General features: G+C 42.9%; 3 protein-coding genes across 4 annotated transcripts; 2 read left to right on the forward strand and 1 right to left on the reverse strand.

Moving 5' to 3' along the window:
- The first annotated feature begins 1,890 nt into the window (after window positions 1-1,890).
- fancg (FA complementation group G) lies at window positions 1,891-7,564 on the forward strand. Of its 2 annotated transcripts, none has more exons than XM_076730899.1 (14): window positions 1,891-2,038; window positions 2,725-2,824; window positions 2,926-3,051; window positions 3,164-3,336; window positions 3,900-4,053; window positions 4,326-4,456; window positions 4,632-4,778; window positions 5,010-5,170; window positions 5,317-5,383; window positions 5,502-5,791; window positions 5,876-5,916; window positions 6,026-6,199; window positions 6,340-6,454; window positions 7,066-7,564. In XM_076730899.1, exons 1-14 carry the CDS (start codon window positions 1,958-1,960, stop codon window positions 7,160-7,162), a joined length of 1,857 nt encoding a protein of 618 aa, XP_076587014.1. In that variant the 5' UTR covers window positions 1,891-1,957; the 3' UTR covers window positions 7,163-7,564. The 2 variants fall into 2 exon arrangements, with proteins under 2 accessions (XP_076587014.1, XP_076587013.1); XM_076730898.1 differs by having other exon boundaries at window positions 1,908-2,038; window positions 2,728-2,824.
- Window positions 7,565-7,909: 345 nt separating this feature from the next.
- On the forward strand, window positions 7,910-16,347 carry vcp (valosin containing protein). Its single transcript, XM_076730263.1, has 17 exons — window positions 7,910-8,045; window positions 9,777-9,888; window positions 10,030-10,202; window positions 10,290-10,432; window positions 10,556-10,686; window positions 10,772-10,903; window positions 11,468-11,570; window positions 12,009-12,142; window positions 12,348-12,483; window positions 13,214-13,326; window positions 13,642-13,806; window positions 13,892-14,014; window positions 14,118-14,330; window positions 14,480-14,788; window positions 14,999-15,154; window positions 15,275-15,429; window positions 15,794-16,347. Exons 1-17 carry the CDS (start codon window positions 8,029-8,031, stop codon window positions 15,897-15,899), a joined length of 2,421 nt encoding a protein of 806 aa, XP_076586378.1. The 5' UTR covers window positions 7,910-8,028; the 3' UTR covers window positions 15,900-16,347.
- Window positions 16,348-16,354: 7 nt separating this feature from the next.
- Window positions 16,355-19,640, reverse strand: akr1a1a (aldo-keto reductase family 1, member A1a (aldehyde reductase)). Its single transcript, XM_076730264.1, has 8 exons — window positions 19,543-19,640; window positions 19,322-19,441; window positions 18,522-18,673; window positions 18,233-18,428; window positions 18,057-18,106; window positions 17,791-17,940; window positions 17,497-17,656; window positions 16,355-17,166 (listed from the first exon to the last, which is right to left on the reverse strand). The coding sequence occupies exons 1-8, from the start codon at window positions 19,621-19,623 to the stop codon at window positions 17,101-17,103; spliced, it is 975 nt and encodes a 324-aa protein (XP_076586379.1). The 5' UTR covers window positions 19,624-19,640; the 3' UTR covers window positions 16,355-17,100.
- Window positions 19,641-19,946: the final 306 nt, after the last annotated feature.

Here is a 19,946-nt window from a genome sequence, read left to right on the forward strand (position 1 = left end):
AAAAAACAAACTGAGCTGTCTGCTGATCTGAGAAGAAGACCAGTTCTGAAGAGCACGTCCAGCACCTATTGATTACTCAAACTCAGGGTGAGTGAGTTTACTCTGCATACCTTAAAGGAGCAGGAAAAATTGTGCCTTTCCCTTGAGATGTATGTTGAAGAATAGATGAATCAGCACACAGTCATTCCTCTGTATCAGCCATTCTTCAACCCTGTGAACATGTGTGTTGTCAGCCCAATGACACCCAGGGGACTGTGTGACACCCAAGCCCTTAGCCTGTCCTCCAGTAACTGTGTCAGGTCTGTTTAAGGTCCGTAGATATGACTTTCAAGGTGAAACCCATGACATGAATGTGTTAAAATGCATGTTGGAATGTGCTATTACAGCGTGCTTTGCGCCACATCTCACATGTTCAGGGGGCTGAGGGGCATGCACTACAGAAATAACATGCGTTACATCCCCTCACTCCACCAGCTTCATGTTTTATGAATGAGGATAATGGAGCAGAATGGGCTGAGTTAAGTCGTGATGTTAGGAGGATCTCATATTCAATATATCTCATGTTCCTCAGTACCGTGTTATTTGAACCATCTGCAGACAGCTGAATTCTAAAGAAAAGAAAAGACTTAGTTTTTCATCCTGTGTTTGACGGCTTCTGCTGGAGAAATATAACAACCATGGCCACATTTGGGGTTTATCCGCTGTGATGGTCTGTGTTAAGATGCAGTGTTGGGGAGCTGTTAAATCCAATTCACCTCCAAATCACCCTAGAACAGATAAACTCTCAAGAAATAGAACAGGCAAATTAAAATGCATGTTACTGGCTTCTCAAAGGCAATGTAGTCTGCACTTTAATGCTGCCATGGGTGGATTTGTCGCAGTTATCGTTTTGTACAAACCTTTTCATGAAAGTTTTGAAGTGTTGCCATGCGAATGACATTGAGAGAGGGACAGCTCAAAAGGAGGTGGGAGGCTCTTGCCATGTAATGACCTTGTCCTTGAAGGGATGGATTGAGAGAGAGGAGACAGTTAGAAAGAGATGGAAAATAACAGGATCGATGCAGAGGAAATTGTCACAAAACACTGAAACTCGTCCTTGGGGAACAAAAGACATGTGGGGTCAGGATGAAAGATGTCTTTTTGTGTGTTTTTGTGTGCATGCCTATGCAGCTGCAAGTGTGTGATTGTATATTGTGGAGAAGTGGGTGTCAGGAGCTTCCCTTGTTTTCCACGGTGGTATATTTAGCGCTTTCTGTGATTTGAGACAATGAAAGAAAAGAGGGGCTGGGAGGTTGTGATGAAGGCAGACAACAGGGAACAAGATGATGCACTGTTGGAAGACAGAGACAGAAAGAGGGATGAGAGGAATGGAACTGGGTGAGAAAAGAGGGAGTCACCTTGGGAGGGACAACCAGAAAAATGGCTGTCCTGGCAGTCTTAAGGATGACTCAGCTGTAATACAATTAAGGCCTTGGATTGTGTTTACTTGCCATAGAACTGTAGGCGTGTGCATGCATGTGTGTGCATGTGATCATGGCAGCGTACCACTATGGCCAATGCCGATTTTTAAAGGACAGGTCAGCCAACAAAAGAGTCAAACAGAATAAATTAAGGTCGTGCAATCATGATTGTGTCCATATGTTTAATTGGATTGGTTGTAAAGCTAATGACCAGAAACAAACAGCAGTAGCACTTCACAGTTTAATGGCTTTCACACATGAACTAACAGACTGAAGTTTCCAGAACACAGCTGAGGTTTTGTCACAGCACCATCTGCTGGACAGTTAGCAGACTGCCGGTGGCGTTGCCTGATTCGTCCACAGGGGGCAGCACAGCCTCACTGCGATGATCTCACTACCATTTACTTCCTGTGTTTGCTTTTTCCTTACCTCCGGTTTTGGCTGCCCTTTGACAACCGAGGGAAAATTTAAACAAAACCGGTAACTTCTTCACAAAAATGTCTAACAGAATGCACCAGCCGCTTTCTTTATCATCTAAATGGATCCAGGAAAACAACGAGTTAGTAAAGAAATGGCAGGTAGGCAGTTAATAGTTTGTTCGCCTCCACAACATTTTAAAACACTGTCGCTAACGTTGAATTAGCATTAAAAATCTGTTTATGATGGAGAATATTAAGATTAAGAGAGTGAAGAGTCATATTGTGGTCCGTGCTAAATTTTAGTTTATGCTTCTGGTACTGGTACTGACCTTTTTATTGGCTGAAGAGAAAATAACGTCATTAGTCATAATCATTCACATCTTTCAGTGTTAATTAATAAACGTGACAAAACCACACATGCATTAAACGTTTTATTTCGGTTAAATACAGAAGTATTACCAGAAAAATGTACTTCAAACATCAAAAGTAAAAGTAGTCATTGTGCAAAATCGCTCCTCTTAATAGTTATTAAGTTTCATTATTGGATTAATTACAGATGCATTAACATGTAAGCAGTATTTTAATGTTGTAGCTGGCTGATTTGAACCCATCATATAGTGCTGATAATGTAATCTTTCTCAATCGGATTTTACTAAATGATCATGTTTTGTATGTAAGACTTTTGGGGGAACTTGTGACTATAATGAATGTGTGAAAAGTGTCACGTTCCTCTGTAAATCATAGTGTAGTGGTGACATGAAGTAGCATAAATGTAAATAAAGTAGTTGTAAATTGTACTGAAGTACAATCTTGGTGACTTTCCAGTTGTCCCTTCACTGTTTCAGCAGCATGAAGGAGGAGGTGATGCCATCAGCCGAGACCAGAACCAGACCCATCTGAGATGGTGTTCGTCTGAGTTTCACAAACTTTTAAGGAAAATCCAAGGTGCTCCATCTCCTCAGAAATACAAAGGACAAATCTGTTGAGGTGGCGTGCTCAGCTCTTACCTTCATGCATCTTTCTTTCCTCATGTCACTCTCCTGCAGGTGTCCCTCCTCTTACGGATCACACACAGCTGGAGCTGACAGTAGTGTACAATGCCTGTTTGTGCTCTGCTGCTCAGTGTCAGCTCTCAGAGGCTGAGCCGCTCCTCATACAAGCCACAGCGAGAGGTAGGCCTGATCTGTGAGGTGATGACACAGAAGCTAGATATCACACATCCAGTTTCGTGGTAGCTCGTAGGATTCAGCTCTGACTTTTGCTGCCTGCTCTTGTTCTGCGCAGTTCTGCAGATGACAGGAGATGGCCCTGTTGCTTCAGATCCTCTTGTGTTTTGGAGAAACGCTCTAAAGTCAGTGGGAAACACAGATTTGAATTCCTCTGTACAGAACCTTCTTTGTCTGCAGTGGGCAATGTGGCTGGCCACCTGCCAACTGAAAACTATTCAGGAATTTCAGGTACGATCCTGTTTGGCTGTTCCCACCCGACTTGTTTTTGTTGTGGTTTAAAGGAACACTGTTGCATAATTATTCGCATGACACAGCTGTCATTTAGCCTCTGGTACAGACCAAACTTAAATAATGGCGTCTCAGTTAGCTTCCAAGTGAACTCCACCATGGTTTATTATGTGCCATATATATCCAGAAATTCATGTTTGTTTTTAGGGCATGTTGTTTCCCTCCTCTTCATCTCATGGCCTTTCTTTACTATCTATGAGACAAATGGTCCCTGCCAAGCCAAGCTCAAAGCCCACAGAGAAATTACATATGTTTTTTTGTTTGTTTGCTTTTTTGTTTAAAGAAAAACACGACAAAATGCAAACAATTCAGGCACAATTTCCCCCAATATCTATTTCCCTGTCTCTGCCAGCAAAACATTAGGTAGATATTTGCCAGCATGTCACGGTGTCCTGTCCCAACAGTGTGGGATAGCACAGGCTTGGTCTTGTATTTGTTGTTGTTAATGTGAATATGACAGTACTATAGAATAAAACCATACTGCATTTTTTTCTCTGATGAAGGATGAGCTCTTGTCTCTGTTTGAGACACTATCTGCTGGAGTTAAGGATGACAGGAGGAGCGAGGCAAGAGGAAGGTCCTCCGACATTCCGCGACTGGTGATGGACCCAAGACAGCTTATTGAACTGTTGCAGATGTGTACTTTCATTGTCCAAGGTCAGCAACAGTTGTTTTTTTTTTTTGTTAAGGCATATTTAGTGGCATGTAGTATTGGTATTTTTTATTTACGTTTATTTAGTCATGATTTAAATTGCCTTGTCCACGGATGCTGAGGGATGGCTGATGTAGTGTGTTATTTGTTTTGTTCCATGTAGTTTGAGGACAATAAGGTTTTCTCAACTAACCCATATGACAGTGATGTTTAAATAGACATCTTATTATTGAGGAATAAATCTGGTGTTTTGCTGTCTTCTGTATGTTTCATTAAGGTGCAGAAAGGTTGAGTGAGGGTCAGAGTTTAGAAGCGCTGTCTGGTCTGCAGACAGCTTCCTCCCTGCCAGCTCCCAGAACTCTAGTAGCATACACACACCTTCTCTCAGGCTCCTGCCTTGGCCATATGGTACGTACACACTCACACTCTCACACACACACACACACTTAGAGAGACTCTACACATACACACAGAAAATTAGCATGCATCATGCATTGGCATAACAGGTTTGAGCAGGTTTGCATGCAGTGAGTCTGTGTGTGTGTGTGTGTGTGTGTGTGTGTGTGTTTGCGTTTGTCTCCAGAGTCGCCCTCAGATGGCATTGCAGTGTTACAGGAAGGCACTGGAGACAGACTCCCGGTGTGTATGTGCTCTGTATCAGAGCATGCTCGTCTACAGACAGCTGGGCAACACACAGGCGGAGATACAAGCTCTTCGTTTGCTGCACTCAGTGAGTAACACGAGTATTCAATGCTTTAGGGAAGACAGAGGAAAGATGCATGAAAAAATGTGGTTAATGTTTCTTATTTAGCTGTAGATAAATTATTTTTATTGTTGAAAAAAGATCCTTGCCTTTGTTGTGGTAGAATAGTCCTTAACAGATGAGCCAGAAGGTTTATTTGGGACAGCGACACATATTCAGGCCTTCGTACTGAAACGTGAAACCTCTCTTGTCTCACAGACTTTGATGTTGCCCTCTGCCACAGAGCCTGTTGTGGCTGGTACTCATCTCCTCTCCCCGTCCTTATTGCTCCGCAGCCAATCACTGAACAGCCTGCTCTCAGTTCCCTCTGCCCTCTCTGTCCTTCACAGTCTGGCCCAGAAGTGTGTGCACCATGGGAGGTGAGGGGACCAGCATGGGGCTCAGACTTTCTGTGGTTTACTGTCACCTGACTACTACTAAAACCCAGGAAACGTAGATGGAGGTGACAATAGTGCACACATAGCGCACACTGTAGTTATAATACGGGTGTTTGCTGTTTCTTCAGAGTGTCAGAAGGTGTGGAATATTATTTGGACTTGCTGGCTGCTCTTCACTCAGAGGATCAACATGGAGTAAGACTGAAAACAGACACAAGATTATTTAATGATGAGCTACTTTTGTGCATGCTATTATACTCAATACTCTGATTAACATGTTAATTGATGTCTGTCTGCTGTGTGTCTGTCTCAGATGCATGCTGAGGTCTCTCCCCTCCCCAGGTTGCCTGAGCTTTACCTGGAGGCCGGCGCTGCCTTGCTCATGGCCCGACGGCCCGCTGACTGCATGGCACTGTGCGATGAAGTCATCAGCACGACACTGGAGCTGCTGCCAGAGAAGTTGGTGGTGGAGGAGCAGGAGGAGAAGCGTGAGGCTGAAGATAAGGTGGGGATGCTGCTCTGGGCCGGGGCTGCCTACCTCCTCCAGGGTCACTCCCACACTCACCTGAAGGATTGGAAGCAAGCTGTGACTCACTACACAAGGTCTGAAAGATGAAATTGACTTTATTTCTGTCATTGGTTTTTGTGATTTTAAACAAACACATAAGATTTCACTCTCTGTTACAGGTCTATCAACCTGCTGGTGAGAGTACACTTCAGAAAGAGGGGTGAGTGCTTTTCTGACTTTTTTGATGCTTTGGAGAGAAATTGCCCTTTTCACACACCCTAAAGCTACTGTTACATTGTGCAGTTTATTCTGCTGATTGTTAATTACAGGTTCCCAACCACAGATACCGAGTACAGACATGGTTGGCAAGCAGGGAACAGATCTGTGTATCCTCCAGAGGCTGAAGGGGCTTTCACTAGCTGGTAGAGGCATCAGCTTCTCCCAGACAGACCAGCTGAGAGAGGCATTGAGAGACCTCCAGCTCAGCTTGCAGGCATTCCCAGGTACACACACCACAGCTTTAACTTAACAGTATAGGTCAGTCATGAGAACTTTAGGCCCATACTTGACCGGTGTTGAATCTGTCCTTGGTTTGCGTGGTCTTTTCTAAGAACATGCCATCATGCTGTGTGTACTGTCTCAGACTGTGTGGGTGCAGGGCTGTGGTGTGGTGAAGTGCTGTGGAGGCTTGGCAGGAGATGGGAGGCAGCAGCTTGTTGGGAAAAGACCTGGAGCCTCACCAAACAATCCTCAGTAGAGTAAGACACTGCTGTTATTAAATTCACCTTCTTTGCACACTTCACCCCTGTTCGCACAAAAATACATCTTGGGTTACATATGCACAGCTGTCAGCACATTTATACGCACAAGAGTTATGCCTGAAATGTACCCAAAACCCACTGTGGGGTAGTGGGATTTGCTTGTACAAGCCACACTCAGAGGTAGTTTGGAACCCATGTGACTGTGTAGAGTCGGATGAACACAGATGCATTCCCAAATACACAAACGCACTTTGTACTCTTTTAGATTGCATATAGAAAGTCAAATCTTACAAAAATAGTTGATTTCTAAAGATCTCAGACAGTCAACAAATTTCTGCAAGTTTAAATTTCAGCCAAACATCAAAGCATCTAGTATTGCATAATGTTGTTTCTCCCCATTCTTGGTACGCAGGGAAAATGTGATCACATCACAGCTAGACACAGTCTGAATATGTGCTCATTTACGATGTTTGAACAGAATATTTTTCAAAGAAGATCGAATGTAAACCCCTAGTAGTTTATTCAGTTTGTGTTGCTTTACATAGAGCACATCTACCATACTGTGATGTTACTCTCCTTCTCACTAGTATATTTCTTCTGTGTTGCAGAAGTCTTTACCTACAGGAACCCCAGTCTGGCCCGTTGTTGGACTCCACAGAGCTGCGCCACAGAATCCAGGAACTTGGGCCTACCATGTCAGCTTAGAGAGGAACAAAAGAAGAATACCCTATCACTTACTGAATGGGATCAACTTTCTCCAGCCTGTGAACTGAAACCCATACCCACAACAAACATGTATCTACTGGGACAGTAAAATAAAGCATCTTGATAGGGCTTACAGTGTTTGCGAGTGAGAATGAACCCAGTGTGGCAGGTAAACCTGGCAGGTGGTTTATGCATGAAATGATTAAAGATTACCAGACATACAGTAAAGCTTGGTCATAGGAAATAAAATGTTTATTTTGGCAAGGCAAGAGAATTCAAGCCTGTTAAATAACTGATTATGCTTATCAAGATAAACCAGAATATATAGTAGTTCAGAAGATACCATAAACTGCGTTGCTGCTCTAAAATGAATATATGTAGTGAATTTGTATGGGCTGTTTCAAAAAAATAAAACACAATGAAAACAGTAATTAGTACTATTCTTTACACACGTGCTGTATTATCAAGAATAAAAAGCCAATTTCATGTTTTCAGTACTCTTCAACATCAACGCGGTACACGCTAATTGGATGACAGAAGTTTAGTGACACGCTTAAATGACCAATAAGAGAAAAGTTGATGAAAATAGGAACGTCCCCCTCACTTGTAACTGGCCAAATTTCCACAATATTCTTGTTGACGTCAGACTCCAGATTCTCTCATTGGTTACCGATATTGACGGCCAGCCCCCAGCCAATCACAGTGACGGATGCATCCTGCTCATAGTATAACAGTAAAGAAGAGCACGGAACCGTTGCTCTTTCGTGTGAAATCACAGAGAACGTTGAGTAACGTGAACCGGTTAAGCCTCTTAAACATTTAGCTAGAATTTCTTTATTTATTAATAGTAATCCAGGTGGACGACCATGGCCTCGGGAGGGGAGTAAGTACAAATATCATTCAGTCCAATTAAAATGCGTTTTTCTGAACAATGGCTATGCTTTTTAAATGGCTAGCGTCAGCTTAGAATACGGTAGTTTATTAAAGTTAGCTCAATTGCTAATGCATTACCAGGTTTGCTAGCAGGGAAGCTAATGGGGTCAGTTACTTCAGCCTCCGCACTTTTGCCGTTGGTTAGATAACATAACATTGAAAATCCACTGACAGTGGGGTATTATCCCGACGAATTGTTGGCAGATGTTAAACTGTTGTCATCCACAGGGTTGTCTTTGGCCAGTTACCGGTATGGAGTTAGACAGCTGTGTGACAGCGACTTGACAAAGCGTAGTCATTGCTGTCGTCTGTGAATGCTAACGTTAGCTTAGCAACAGTGTCAAGGCCAAAGCCATCCACCATCACACCGACAAGGTGGCCCATCCACCGGTTGTCGTGAGAATTGGCTTCAAAATATAGATCGAATAAATTCAAATCTAATCAGAGAAGGGCTTAGACATAGGTAATGGGGTATCGGTTATACGAAAAAAGGCTAGCTAACGTTAGCCATCCAGGCGTCTAACTACATGGCGAGCTGTCTATAGCCTCTACATAGCTAAGCTAACAGGCTAACGGGGTTAGGCTATTCATTCTAAACGATCGACAATTTACTTGGGCTCTATTATGCAGTTAGCCAAACAGTCGGGAAATAACACAGTCCATCATCTGAGTACTTTGTAAGTCATTCTTGTGTTGGTAGTCAACATTAATGTATTTGAAGTCGCGATAGAGTTGTAACATAGTCTTTCCGTGGAGGAACCTAGCTAGCTAACAAAGTTTTTTTTCTAATTCTTTTGCTGTGTCATCTGGGCTCGCTTGCTCGCCAGTCACTTAGCTAAAAAGCTAGCAGTAGCATGCTAACAACATGAAAGAGAAACTACAAAACCTTTTAGAGTTTTCTGGAAACTTATGGCAATTTGAATCTTAACGTTAACAACTGTTTGGTTTTTGGTAGTATTTTCAATGCACTCACGATTGTACCTATTATCCGTAGGTGACGTTTAGTCACTGATTGGCGAATTGTGTCAACGACCTGTTTGCACTCCTATTTTTAGTAACTGTTGTAATGTATGTATATGTAAATATTCTAATTATGTAGAAACATATATACACTTCGATTCTAGGATTGTCTAATGCCTCGTGTTGTGTGTAAGAGAAGGTAATTTGCCATTCTCATTCCTGGATGTGCTCATAAAAAAAGTTCACAACAAATACTGTAAAATAGGTTCTACAACTAGCTATACAAAACACAAACAACCAGTAGTAAAAGTATTTATGCCTGAGTTTTCAATATGCCTCATCTCTCTGTAAACACTATTTAATCTTTGGTTTAAAATGACCCCAGTAACTTATTGAGGGTAAAGAGTTAACGAAAGGGTGATTTCCAAATCTCTGTAGATATACCAGAGAAACTAAACCAGAAACTGAGAAGTTTCAGTGTCACAAAGCACCTTAACTACTTGGTTTAACATGTGCAGATTTAATGGAGTTACCAAATCTGATATTAATTTGAAGTGTAGTAATAAGATATTAGTGGTTTCCTAAATAGATTTTTCTGTTGATCAGTTGCTAACTATTTTGAGCAACTTGGTCATTATAGGACCTGTGTGAGACCTTGAAAGTGCACAATAAGAAGCACTATGTTTGACCAACAGCTTGTTTTATCTGTTTCTCATCATAGATCCAAAAATGATGATCTAGCCACTGCAATTCTGAAACAGAAGAACAGACCCAACAGACTGATCGTTGATGAATCCATCAATGAGGACAACAGTGTCGTGTCTCTCTCTCAGGTAGACTTTCAGAAGGTTTTTTCATGCATGCCTGATATTTCTACAAATTCTCAAATCTGTTATGTCATAATAGAGTAGATGGTTGGATATTATTTTTCATTTTAATATTAATAACACAAATGTACAAAATAATTTTTTCAGACCAAGATGGACGAGCTGCAGCTCTTCCGTGGAGACACAGTGCTGATGAAAGGAAAGAAGAGGAGGGAGACTGTGTGCATCGTTCTGTCTGATGACACCTGTTCCGATGAAAAGGTTCGCATGAACAGGGTCGTCCGCAACAATTTGCGGGTCCGACTGGGTGATGTTATCAGGTGGGGAAAAACACACACTTGTCTCCAATTTTTCCTCAGCCCTTAAAAAAAGTAAAGAAATGGCGTTAAGTCTGATATCTCCTTCAGCATTCAGCCATGTCCTGATGTGAAGTACGGAAAGAGGATCCACGTCCTCCCAATAGATGACACAGTAGAGGGAATTACTGGCAACCTGTTCGAGGTCTACCTGAAGCCATACTTTCTGGAGGCTTACAGGCCAATCCGCAAAGGTAAGTGCAATCTTTCATTGTCATCTTCCATTGTTTTGCCTTGTTGATCAAATCTGTTTCAATATAGAACATAACATGCAGCTCTGTTAAAGTAACATTAGCATTTTCTTTTACCTTGTGAAGGTGATATTTTCTTGGTCAGAGGAGGCATGCGTGCCGTGGAGTTCAAAGTGGTTGAGACAGATCCCTCTCCCTACTGCATTGTTGCCCCTGATACAGTCATCCACTGTGAAGGAGAGCCAATCAGGAGAGAGGTGGGTATCAGGTACACATACAGTTCATGGGTTAACATTTACCAAAAATAAACCACATTGAAATTTCAACACCTTGTGTTTGCAGGATGAGGAAGAGTCCCTGAATGAGGTGGGCTATGATGACATTGGAGGAGTGAGGAAGCAGTTAGCTCAGATCAAAGAGATGGTGGAGCTGCCTCTTAGACACCCTGCACTGTTCAAGGCCATAGGAGTCAAGGTAAGCCACCCTTTTGATCTGCAAGGAGGAACAATCAAACATGTTTGGCCTTCAATGTAGAATTTCAAGTGAGCAAATATTACTTGGAAATGCAGAGAATAATCCTCTCATTCAAAGATAAAGTTGAATTTCTGTGAAATAAAATGTACCCATCCTCAGTTTTAAAACACACATAGCTTGTGCTACAGCCATAGTTATGCAGGAATGACCAGTGGCAAAGATTGACTAGTTTTAGCAAGATATTGTCTTGTGACTGACACTGTTGAGTCGCTTTACGAGTCTTCTACCCCTATGGCGCTGTTCCACCACGTTTAGTATGCCTGATGTACAGTACATTGTTTAATGTAGAAAGAAGTAAACGCACTACCTCATAACATGGATGTCTGCTGGTCTTCATTTTGTTTGACTGACTTGTTTATGTATAACAATGCCGTCATTAAGGCGACAGACTCGACCTGTAGAGATATTAAGGCTGCCCTTATTTAAAAATGCTTAGGATTTTTACATTAAGTTCTCATAAAAAAAAAAAAAAAAATGCTAATAATGTTTTTCCCCTCTTTTCAGCCCCCACGTGGAATCTTGCTGTATGGACCTCCTGGAACTGGAAAGACCTTGATTGCCAGAGCTGTAGCCAATGAAACTGGAGCTTTCTTCTTCCTGATTAATGGTATGAACACCCATCTTTATTTATCTCCCATACACATTTATCCCTGGTTGGATCTGTTTTATGATAATTCTGTCCTTGACGGCATTGCCTTGTAGTTGGTGATGGTTATGTTTTTTAACTATTCAGAATAAAAATGAGTCTTATCAATGGTTTCTTGGATGCTTTATGAAGAACAAAATACAGTTTCTGCATCATTTTAGATTTTTTTTTCTTTAAGCATGCATCTCTGCAGAATCATCTGAAATTAGCAGCACGTTATTAAAGGGTCCACATTGCCGTGCATGTACTGTATGCACTGGATGCTCAGACACGTTATACTGTTATCTGTTACAAGAGTGTTTTAGATGGGACGGGGCTTATCTTCTGATCTGTACATTAATTGATTATAGTGAATGCTGTGCTTTCCTCTGAAAACAAAATGTTGGCCCTCCATTTTAGGTCCTGAGATCATGAGTAAGCTGGCAGGAGAGAGCGAGAGTAACCTGAGAAAGGCCTTCGAGGAAGCAGAGAAGAATGCTCCTGCCATCATCTTTATCGATGAGCTTGATGCAATTGCTCCTAAGAGAGAGAAGGTGAGTGGGAAGAGAGGAAAACTAAGTGCATAGCTGAATAACTTTACAGTGTCTATTTATAAGTTGAGATGAGATGAAAAATTACTGTTTCCAGACCTTGGAAAACTTTGGACTTTCACAGATAATGTAATCTATATATGTCTAATTTCTTTTCTTTTAAAAGTTTAAAAATTGTATATCAGTAATGCATGTTGTGTTTTTTTAGACTCATGGAGAGGTGGAGAGGCGCATTGTTTCTCAGCTGCTGACTCTAATGGACGGCCTGAAACAGAGAGCTCATGTCATCGTCATGGCTGCCACCAACAGACCCAACAGCATTGACCCAGCCCTCAGGAGATTTGGTAAGTTATCTGTTTTAGCTGTAACTAGAAGAAGCATCTCGTGCATGTATTTGTATAAAGCAGCAAATATTATAGTAGTTGTAGATGTAAATGTAAAACCAACAATGAGCAAACATTATTGAAGAAAAGTGTGTCTTTAATAGCTCAGGTCTTGTTATTTTGTTATTGTTCCCGTTGGTTATGTTTAACTCATCTTTTATTAGTGATGCTTTTATCACGTGTTTCCCTCTGATATTAGTCCTTCTTAAATATTGGATTGAGTCAAATTAGCAGGTGTGCTGTGCTTTAGTAAAATAATGTCACTACAATAGACCCAAAGTTACTGTCTTACTTTGTATAACCTAAAGCTGCTCTGTGGGTGTATGTGTGGCTCCCTTAAGCATGTTGTCCTATTGCTGATTAAAACTGCTGGCTGCTGTTTAGTTTGAGGTCACTGGTGGGTCACTTTCTCACAACACTGTGCAGATTTAAAGGCCTTGAGGTTAGCTGAGGGGATGTTTCTGACTGCCTCGACAAAGGATTTAGAATTGGAACTTGCTTAATCATCAAATAGTGAGGCTTTGGAAAATGTAGACGCTTTCTTTGGTAACTCATATCTAGGATTTTGAAACGTTACTTCTGCTGTCAGACCATTGCAGAGACGCTGGTGAGCCAGGCTGTGCTCTTAAGTTGTACTGATGTGTCTGTTTCATTGGTAATGAGTGTGTGTTTGAACCTCCACCACCTCCAGGGCGTTTTGATAGGGAGGTGGACATCGGCATCCCTGATGCCACTGGCAGACTGGAGATTCTCCAGATTCACACCAAGAACATGAAACTGGCTGACGATGTTGACTTGGAACAGGTGTGTACACGATAGTTTTGTTTTGCAGTCAGGTGACACCACACAACAAGTAAAATTACACAATTGCATTTAATTCTCTATTGTTATATGGAATCTGACAGAATGTTATGTAATGTAGAATGGCTCTTACACCATCAAATCAGGTGCTCTTAGTTTATATTCCTTCATATCTTGCATAGAGGACTGTGATCACTCTGGGCCAGATTGTGTAGCATCCAGTGCAGTAGCAGGGTTTATGGTTATGCTCGATGAAGGTGTATTATGTGGCATAATGGACAGGAAAGTATCATTGTGCTCTTTGTATCGTTTATGTAGGTTGCCAATGAGACCCATGGACATGTGGGTGCAGATCTGGCTGCTCTCTGCTCTGAGGCTGCCCTGCAGGCCATCAGGAAGAAGATGGACCTGATCGACCTTGAGGATGAGACCATTGATGCTGAAGTAATGAACTCCCTTGCTGTCACTATGGATGACTTCAAGGTAAGAACTCTAATATGGTCTTTGGTATGTTGGCTTCATAGTGGTGTTCTGAGCCTTCACTTAAATGCTCAATGCTGTCCTGCAGTGGGCCCTGAGCCAGAGCAACCCATCTGCACTGAGGGAGACAGTTGTCGAGGTTCCCAACATCACCTGGGAGGACATTGGAGGTCTGGATGATGTCAAGAGGGAGTTGCAGGAGTTGGTGCAGGTAGGAACCTCCTCTAGAAGTAAGATCATGTCTGAGATGGATGTATCACAAACTGTAACATAAGAATGTCTCTTACTGTGCTTTTCCTCTTCTTTAAATTCAGTACCCAGTGGAGCACCCAGACAAGTTCCTCAAGTTTGGCATGACCCCATCCAAGGGTGTGCTGTTCTACGGTCCCCCAGGTTGTGGTAAGACACTGCTGGCCAAAGCTATCGCCAACGAGTGCCAGGCAAATTTCATCTCCATCAAAGGCCCTGAGCTGCTCACCATGTGGTTTGGAGAGTCTGAGGCCAACGTCAGAGAGATCTTTGACAAGGTAAACATGTTGTTAGGGTGTCTGTAGATGTTTGGTGCAGAGTGGATGAATGGCACATGCCTCAGTGTTTACAGCGAATTCCACTATACAGAACACATTTTCCCATTGTTTCCTAAAACCTTTTTTGTGTGTCTGCATGATGTTTCTAGGCTCGTCAAGCAGCCCCGTGCGTTCTCTTCTTTGACGAGCTGGACTCCATAGCCAAGGCCCGTGGAGGCAATGTGGGAGACGGCGGTGGAGCAGCCGACCGTGTCATCAACCAGATCCTGACCGAGATGGACGGAATGTCCAGCAAGAAGAACGTCTTCATCATCGGAGCCACAAACAGACCAGACATCATCGACCCCGCCATCCTGAGACCTGGCCGTCTGGATCAGCTCATCTACATCCCCCTGCCCGACGAGAAGAGCAGGATGAGCATCCTGAAAGCCAACCTCCGCAAGAGCCCCATCAGCAAGGTGACCTCGCCGCTGCTCGCCTTTTATTTATTATCTGTTTATCTTTAACAGTTTGTGTGCAGGCTTGTCGTGTCAGGGCTTCTGTTGCTTAAGTTTAAAAAAAAAAAAAAAAAAAAGGTTTGTTCCATCAAACATGGAAATCCTCTGCAGGAGCTTGTAGTGATTCTGATAATGACAGAATTTCTTTTTTTGTAATTTGTTTGTTGATAGGATGTGGACTTGGACTTCCTGGCAAAGATGACCAATGGCTTCTCTGGAGCAGATCTGACAGAGATCTGCCAGCGGGCATGTAAGCTGGCCATCAGAGAGAGCATTGAGAATGAGATCCGCAGAGAGAGGGAGAGGCAGACCAACCCATCGGCTATGGTCAGCACCGTTTCCGTCCTCTTGTCTACTTTTCCACATCTGGATGAGCATCTGCACACCCCTGCCCTGCTTCACGTTTTGCATGTTAACGACACTCTCGTTCTCATCTTTTTTTCATAGGAGGTGGAAGAGGATGATCCTGTGCCAGAAATCAGGAAGGACCACTTTGAGGAGGCAATGCGATTCGCTCGTCGCTCCGTCAGTGACAACGACATCCGCAAATATGAGATGTTTGCTCAGACACTGCAGCAGAGCCGTGGCTTCGGCAGCTTCAGGTATATATCTGACGTTTTTGTATTAACAGTGTTAGAAGCTGCTTAGTTGAGCTTTGTGGCAGGACACCATAGAAGTGGAGTGTCACCCTTTCTGCAGAGTTGTTACTGTGTTTTGATTGGCAGCCAGAGTTAAGAATGAGATGATTGGTCAGTTTCGGATAAGTTTGTCTACACAGACATTAGACCTAAACTGCAAGTTAAAAAGATGTTTGTAAAAAGCTTTATTGTATTGATGATGCCGTTCTACGACAGAAGATCTACTTATTACTTCACACCTCAAAGTACTAAAGTTAACTAAACACTAGTTGCCATAATAATCCCTCTATAAAAATGATTAAAAAAAACTCTGTTCTTTCTCCTTCAGGTTTCCCTCCAGTGCTACAGGCGGCAGTGGTCCAAGCCATGGCTCAGGAGGAACTGGCAGTGGTCCAGTGTTCAATGAAGACAACGACGATGACCTTTATGGATAAATGTACACTGCCCCACAGTGGTCAGTACTGGGATCACACCTGTACAAATTCTCACCAGATTCCACATTTTTAGGACTTTGTGCTTCTTTCATGTGTTCCCTTTTTTTGTATGACTTCCCTTGGAGAAAGCATGTAGCCGCTTGGTTTGCCCTGGCTTTGATGTGGGTGGGGGTAAGGGGATGTTGGAACTGGAAGGTGAGTGACTGATGCAGACTGGGGAGGGAGGGGTGGGGGTGGGGGGGGCGTTATTGAGTGGCCTCATTCTCAGTATATCACAACCAACATGAATGGCTTTAGTGACGGGATTCTATGCTAGACTAAATGAAAGAAAAGAAAAAACATATTGCTTATGACTTCCTCTTTTTTTTTTTTAAATAAACAGTAGCATATAATGTATTACGAATTTGTCAAGGTTATGTTGTTGAAAATAAAATCTCACGAAATGGAAGTGTTTTCAGTGTCTGAAACTTTATTGATACAGGGTTGATGTACAGTCTGTATGATTCAGGTCAGTCGGAATCTTTCAGAAATCTTAATGTACGTATCATTTGTAAAAGTGCATTTCAGGGATATTAAAGAAAATTAACACGGTGGATTCCATTTAATAGAGGAAAATTTGAGTTTTTGTAGTGTTGCAAACATTGTCTTTTTTTGGGGGGAGGGGGGGATTGACAGACAAGAAATACAGAGAAACATGACATTGGAAAGAGTCTTCATCACAGTTATGCATTTCATTGTACCTGATACTGAAAGAGTCAGAAGGATGATTCATTGTGTTCAGAAGAGCAGCATGATTGAAAGTTGAAGCTCTGAGAGCAGTGCAGCTGCAGTGATTCAGTGATTTACCCTTGAAAGAGTCATCACTCTGAGACTTAGAGGCACGATGTGAGTTAAAAAAATTAAAAAATAAATCTATTAACACTGAGCAGACAGGCAGTTCTGTCACTGACCACACGGTGTCACTCTGCCAGTGACGGAAAGTAAAGGCAGCCACATATTCACTGCCATCTCAGTAAATATGTGGCTGGAAAAACATGTTTTAAGCAATTTTCTTGACATTATGTCAGCTAAACATTGGAGCAATTCATCCTAAAGAACAAAGGGAAATAAATTTTGATTATATTTGAATTAAATGTAGAAGTTTGTGTTCTGCAGCATTTGTGACGATGACCTTTAAATAATACACTCCCTGTGTGTAGACTTAATAAGGATCATGGAAGGGGAAATGTGGATGTTCTGCATCTCTCCACACTCTCTTGCCATCCCTCTGTAAGAAAAAAGAAAAAGAAAAAAATGACACATTAGTGATGTATGAGTGTTTGTGTACAATATAGAAAACCACATGAGTCGGGATGTTTGACCCAAATTAATAAAGTCTGACTCTCCAAGAAAGATTATCGCCTGCAGACATTCATGGAAATCTAAAACCGGCTGATGGTTCAGCCATGTGGTGTCATCAGTGAGTCTACAGCAGTTAATTTTGGATTGAGATGGCTGCTGTACGCATATAAACAGAAGTCACCGCTGTTGCATGGGCTCTGCTCGGGAAGGTCGTCCTGTTAAAATCCACCGTGGTGTCATGGGATCAGTGACTCACCTCCACTGACGGGACGATGAAGCGCTCGTTGCGGTGGAAAGATTCAATCAGCTTCATGTCCTCTTCTGACAGGTTAAAGTCAAACACCTGCAAGTTCTGCTGGATCCTGGAGGGCGTCACGCTTTTAGGGATGCACACGACACCCCTCTGCACGTGCCACCTGCCGAAAAGACGCCAAGGATTTAAGCAGCGGTCAAAGAGGTCAGGGTTTGCTCTGATGGTGAGTATCACTTGACTGACTGCACACCTGAACCTGCAAGCTTCTCTGTATTTTAGGAAGGTTTTGTGTGTTACCTGAGTATAACCTGGGCAGGTGTTCTCTGGTATCTCTTGGCGATGGCTCCCAGGCGAGGATCCTGTAGCAGACTTGGTTCATCCGGAGAGGCCCAGGGTCTGTCCCCGCTGCCCAGAGGACTGTAGGCCGTCACACACACTGCCACTGACCTGATGCAGAGGTAAATGCACTGTTACTGACACAGTGGGAACAATATTTGATAGAACTGATCTCAAAGAAAATAAATAAGCTTTTGATAATGTGTTAAACTGCCAATTACACTGACCCACAGTGAGTCAGGAGATCTGCTTGAGACAAATAAGGATGACATTCCACCTGTGGCACAATGAGATGCACAATTTAAACATTTTTTTTTAAGCTTATGTCTTAATACCAGTTACTATTGTCCATAAACCCTTGTTAAGTACATTTATTTTGGCCTATGACAAAGCCACATTATACCTGGTTCACCACAGGCGTGTGTCTGGCCATGCTGATGATGTCATCAATCTGCCTGGCGTTGAAGTTGGACAGTCCTATAGCTTTGACCAGACCTTTGTCCACAAGGCTCTCCATGGCCATCCAAGTGTCTCTGTAGTGTGTGTCAGAGTAACAGATACTTCCATCGGCCCGTCGAGGCATCACCTCCTTCCCCCGCCTAAAACACACAGAAGCTGCTTCATTTCACACTGATTCACACAGCGACAACCGTGGGGAGGCAGAAATCAGTGCATTGTGTGCAGCTGCTCACTGAAATGCCATGGGCCAGTGCATGAGGTACAGGTCCAGATAGGAGAGACCCAGGTGGGCCAGACTGGTCCTGCACGCTTCCTCAACATCCTCTGGCTCATGTTTGGTGTTCCACAGTTTGGATGTTATAAACACCTCGTCACGGCGCAGAGCCTGGAGGTGAACGGACAATGAGTGTACAAACCATTGAGTTGACCCCCTTTGTTAATCCAACACCCAACACTAACCTCACTCCAGTTTCCAAACCAAACGTTAAGCGTGTCTTAGAAACAAAATATCTGACTGATGCTGACATTGTTTTTGCTTTTATTTGATAGCGCCAGTCTAGAAAAGAGAGGAAATAAAGGAAAGAGATGCAACAGAAGGTCTCCTCGAACTGTGGATGTTGCAGATCAAGCAACTTAACCCCGAAGCCCACAGGAGCCCTGTGCTCTAGAGCTTTCAACCATAAACTGTGGGCTTCATCAGCAAATAAGTTAACTCAGCTGTCATGTCAGTGAAGATGTTCACACCTTTGATTCTTCTGGACACTTTCAAGCAAGTCAGTGCACCTTGTTTTGTAAACTGCTGTCTTCAGTGTCAGGATTGAGCTGTCGAGCTCAACTTTGTCTGTCCAGCATTGACAGGAAGTCTTAAAAATGCTCAAAAGAAAGTTTGAACCTCTGCAGTTCACTGATCAAACTCCATGTGCTGATGAAGAGCGAGCGGATCTTGAGTTGAGGTTGTTTTATTGACTGCTGTTTCCAAGGTCAAGAATGAACTGTCAAATCAATGTTTAATTCAGGCGGAACAGTTTGTTACCTTCCTGGGCCCGACCCTGAGAGCCAGAGCCTCTCCCACCTCCTGCTCGTTGCTGTATGCAGCAGCACAGTCAATGTGTCTGTAGCCACAGTCTAAAGCTGCCAGCACCGCCTGCTTCACCTGAGAACACACAGTCCAAACACCATTTTTATCATTTAACAGTTTCCAGAACTGGAGTTGGTCTTAACAAACAAAGCCTGCCTAAGGGTTTACAGTTCTACCTGTCCTGGAGCGCTCTTCCACGTCCCGAGTCCGACCACCGGCATCCTCTGCCCTGATGAGAGAGTCACGAAGGTGCTCATGGTTCAGCTCTGCAGACCTGACGGAGGACAGATGGTGACAGAGAAGTGTGTGAGGTGTTCAGGTGTAGACTCCTTTGGAACTGGAAACAGTCACCATGACTAAGTCCTAATACTTTGTTACTGATTCACACGTCTCGATTCATTAACTCCTGCACTACAGCAGCAGATCCTGTGTGTCTACATACAGTGCACATGTGCAAAAGCCTTTAACAAAGCAGCAGCCATCATACATGCAGCTGAAAATTCTGCCTCGAAAGCAGACTTGGTTTTTCTTTACCCCCTGAGCTGAAAAGAGTGTTTCAGTGGAAATATAAACCATCAGT

The sequence above is a fragment of the Chaetodon auriga genome, chromosome 5, assembly GCF_051107435.1.
Source record: "Chaetodon auriga isolate fChaAug3 chromosome 5, fChaAug3.hap1, whole genome shotgun sequence".
In the NCBI taxonomy this organism is placed as follows: domain Eukaryota; kingdom Metazoa; phylum Chordata; class Actinopteri; order Chaetodontiformes; family Chaetodontidae; genus Chaetodon; species Chaetodon auriga.

Excerpts from the sequence above, each read along its gene's own strand:
- fancg (XM_076730899.1), top strand. The coding sequence starts at position 1,958 with ATGTCTAACAGAATGCACCAGCCGCTTTCTTTATCATCTAAATGGATC. Across the intron at positions 5,171-5,316 it reads AAGTGTGTGCACCATGGGAG|AGTGTCAGAAGGTGTGGAAT; the intron begins GTGAGGGGACCA and ends CTGTTTCTTCAG. Across the intron at positions 5,792-5,875 it reads GCTGTGACTCACTACACAAG|GTCTATCAACCTGCTGGTGA; the intron begins GTCTGAAAGATG and ends TCTCTGTTACAG.
- vcp (XM_076730263.1), top strand. Across the intron at positions 14,015-14,117 it reads AGTTGCAGGAGTTGGTGCAG|TACCCAGTGGAGCACCCAGA; the intron begins GTAGGAACCTCC and ends CTTTAAATTCAG. Across the intron at positions 15,155-15,274 it reads AGACCAACCCATCGGCTATG|GAGGTGGAAGAGGATGATCC; the intron begins GTCAGCACCGTT and ends TTTTTTTCATAG.
- akr1a1a (XM_076730264.1), bottom strand. The coding sequence starts at position 19,623 with ATGAGCACCTTCGTGACTCTCTCATCAGGGCAGAGGATGCCGGTGGTC. Across the intron at positions 17,657-17,790 it reads CCTGCCCAGGTTATACTCAG|GTGGCACGTGCAGAGGGGTG; the intron begins GTAACACACAAA and ends TCTTTTCGGCAG. Across the intron at positions 17,167-17,496 it reads TCATCGTCCCGTCAGTGGAG|AGGGATGGCAAGAGAGTGTG; the intron begins GTGAGTCACTGA and ends TTTTTCTTACAG.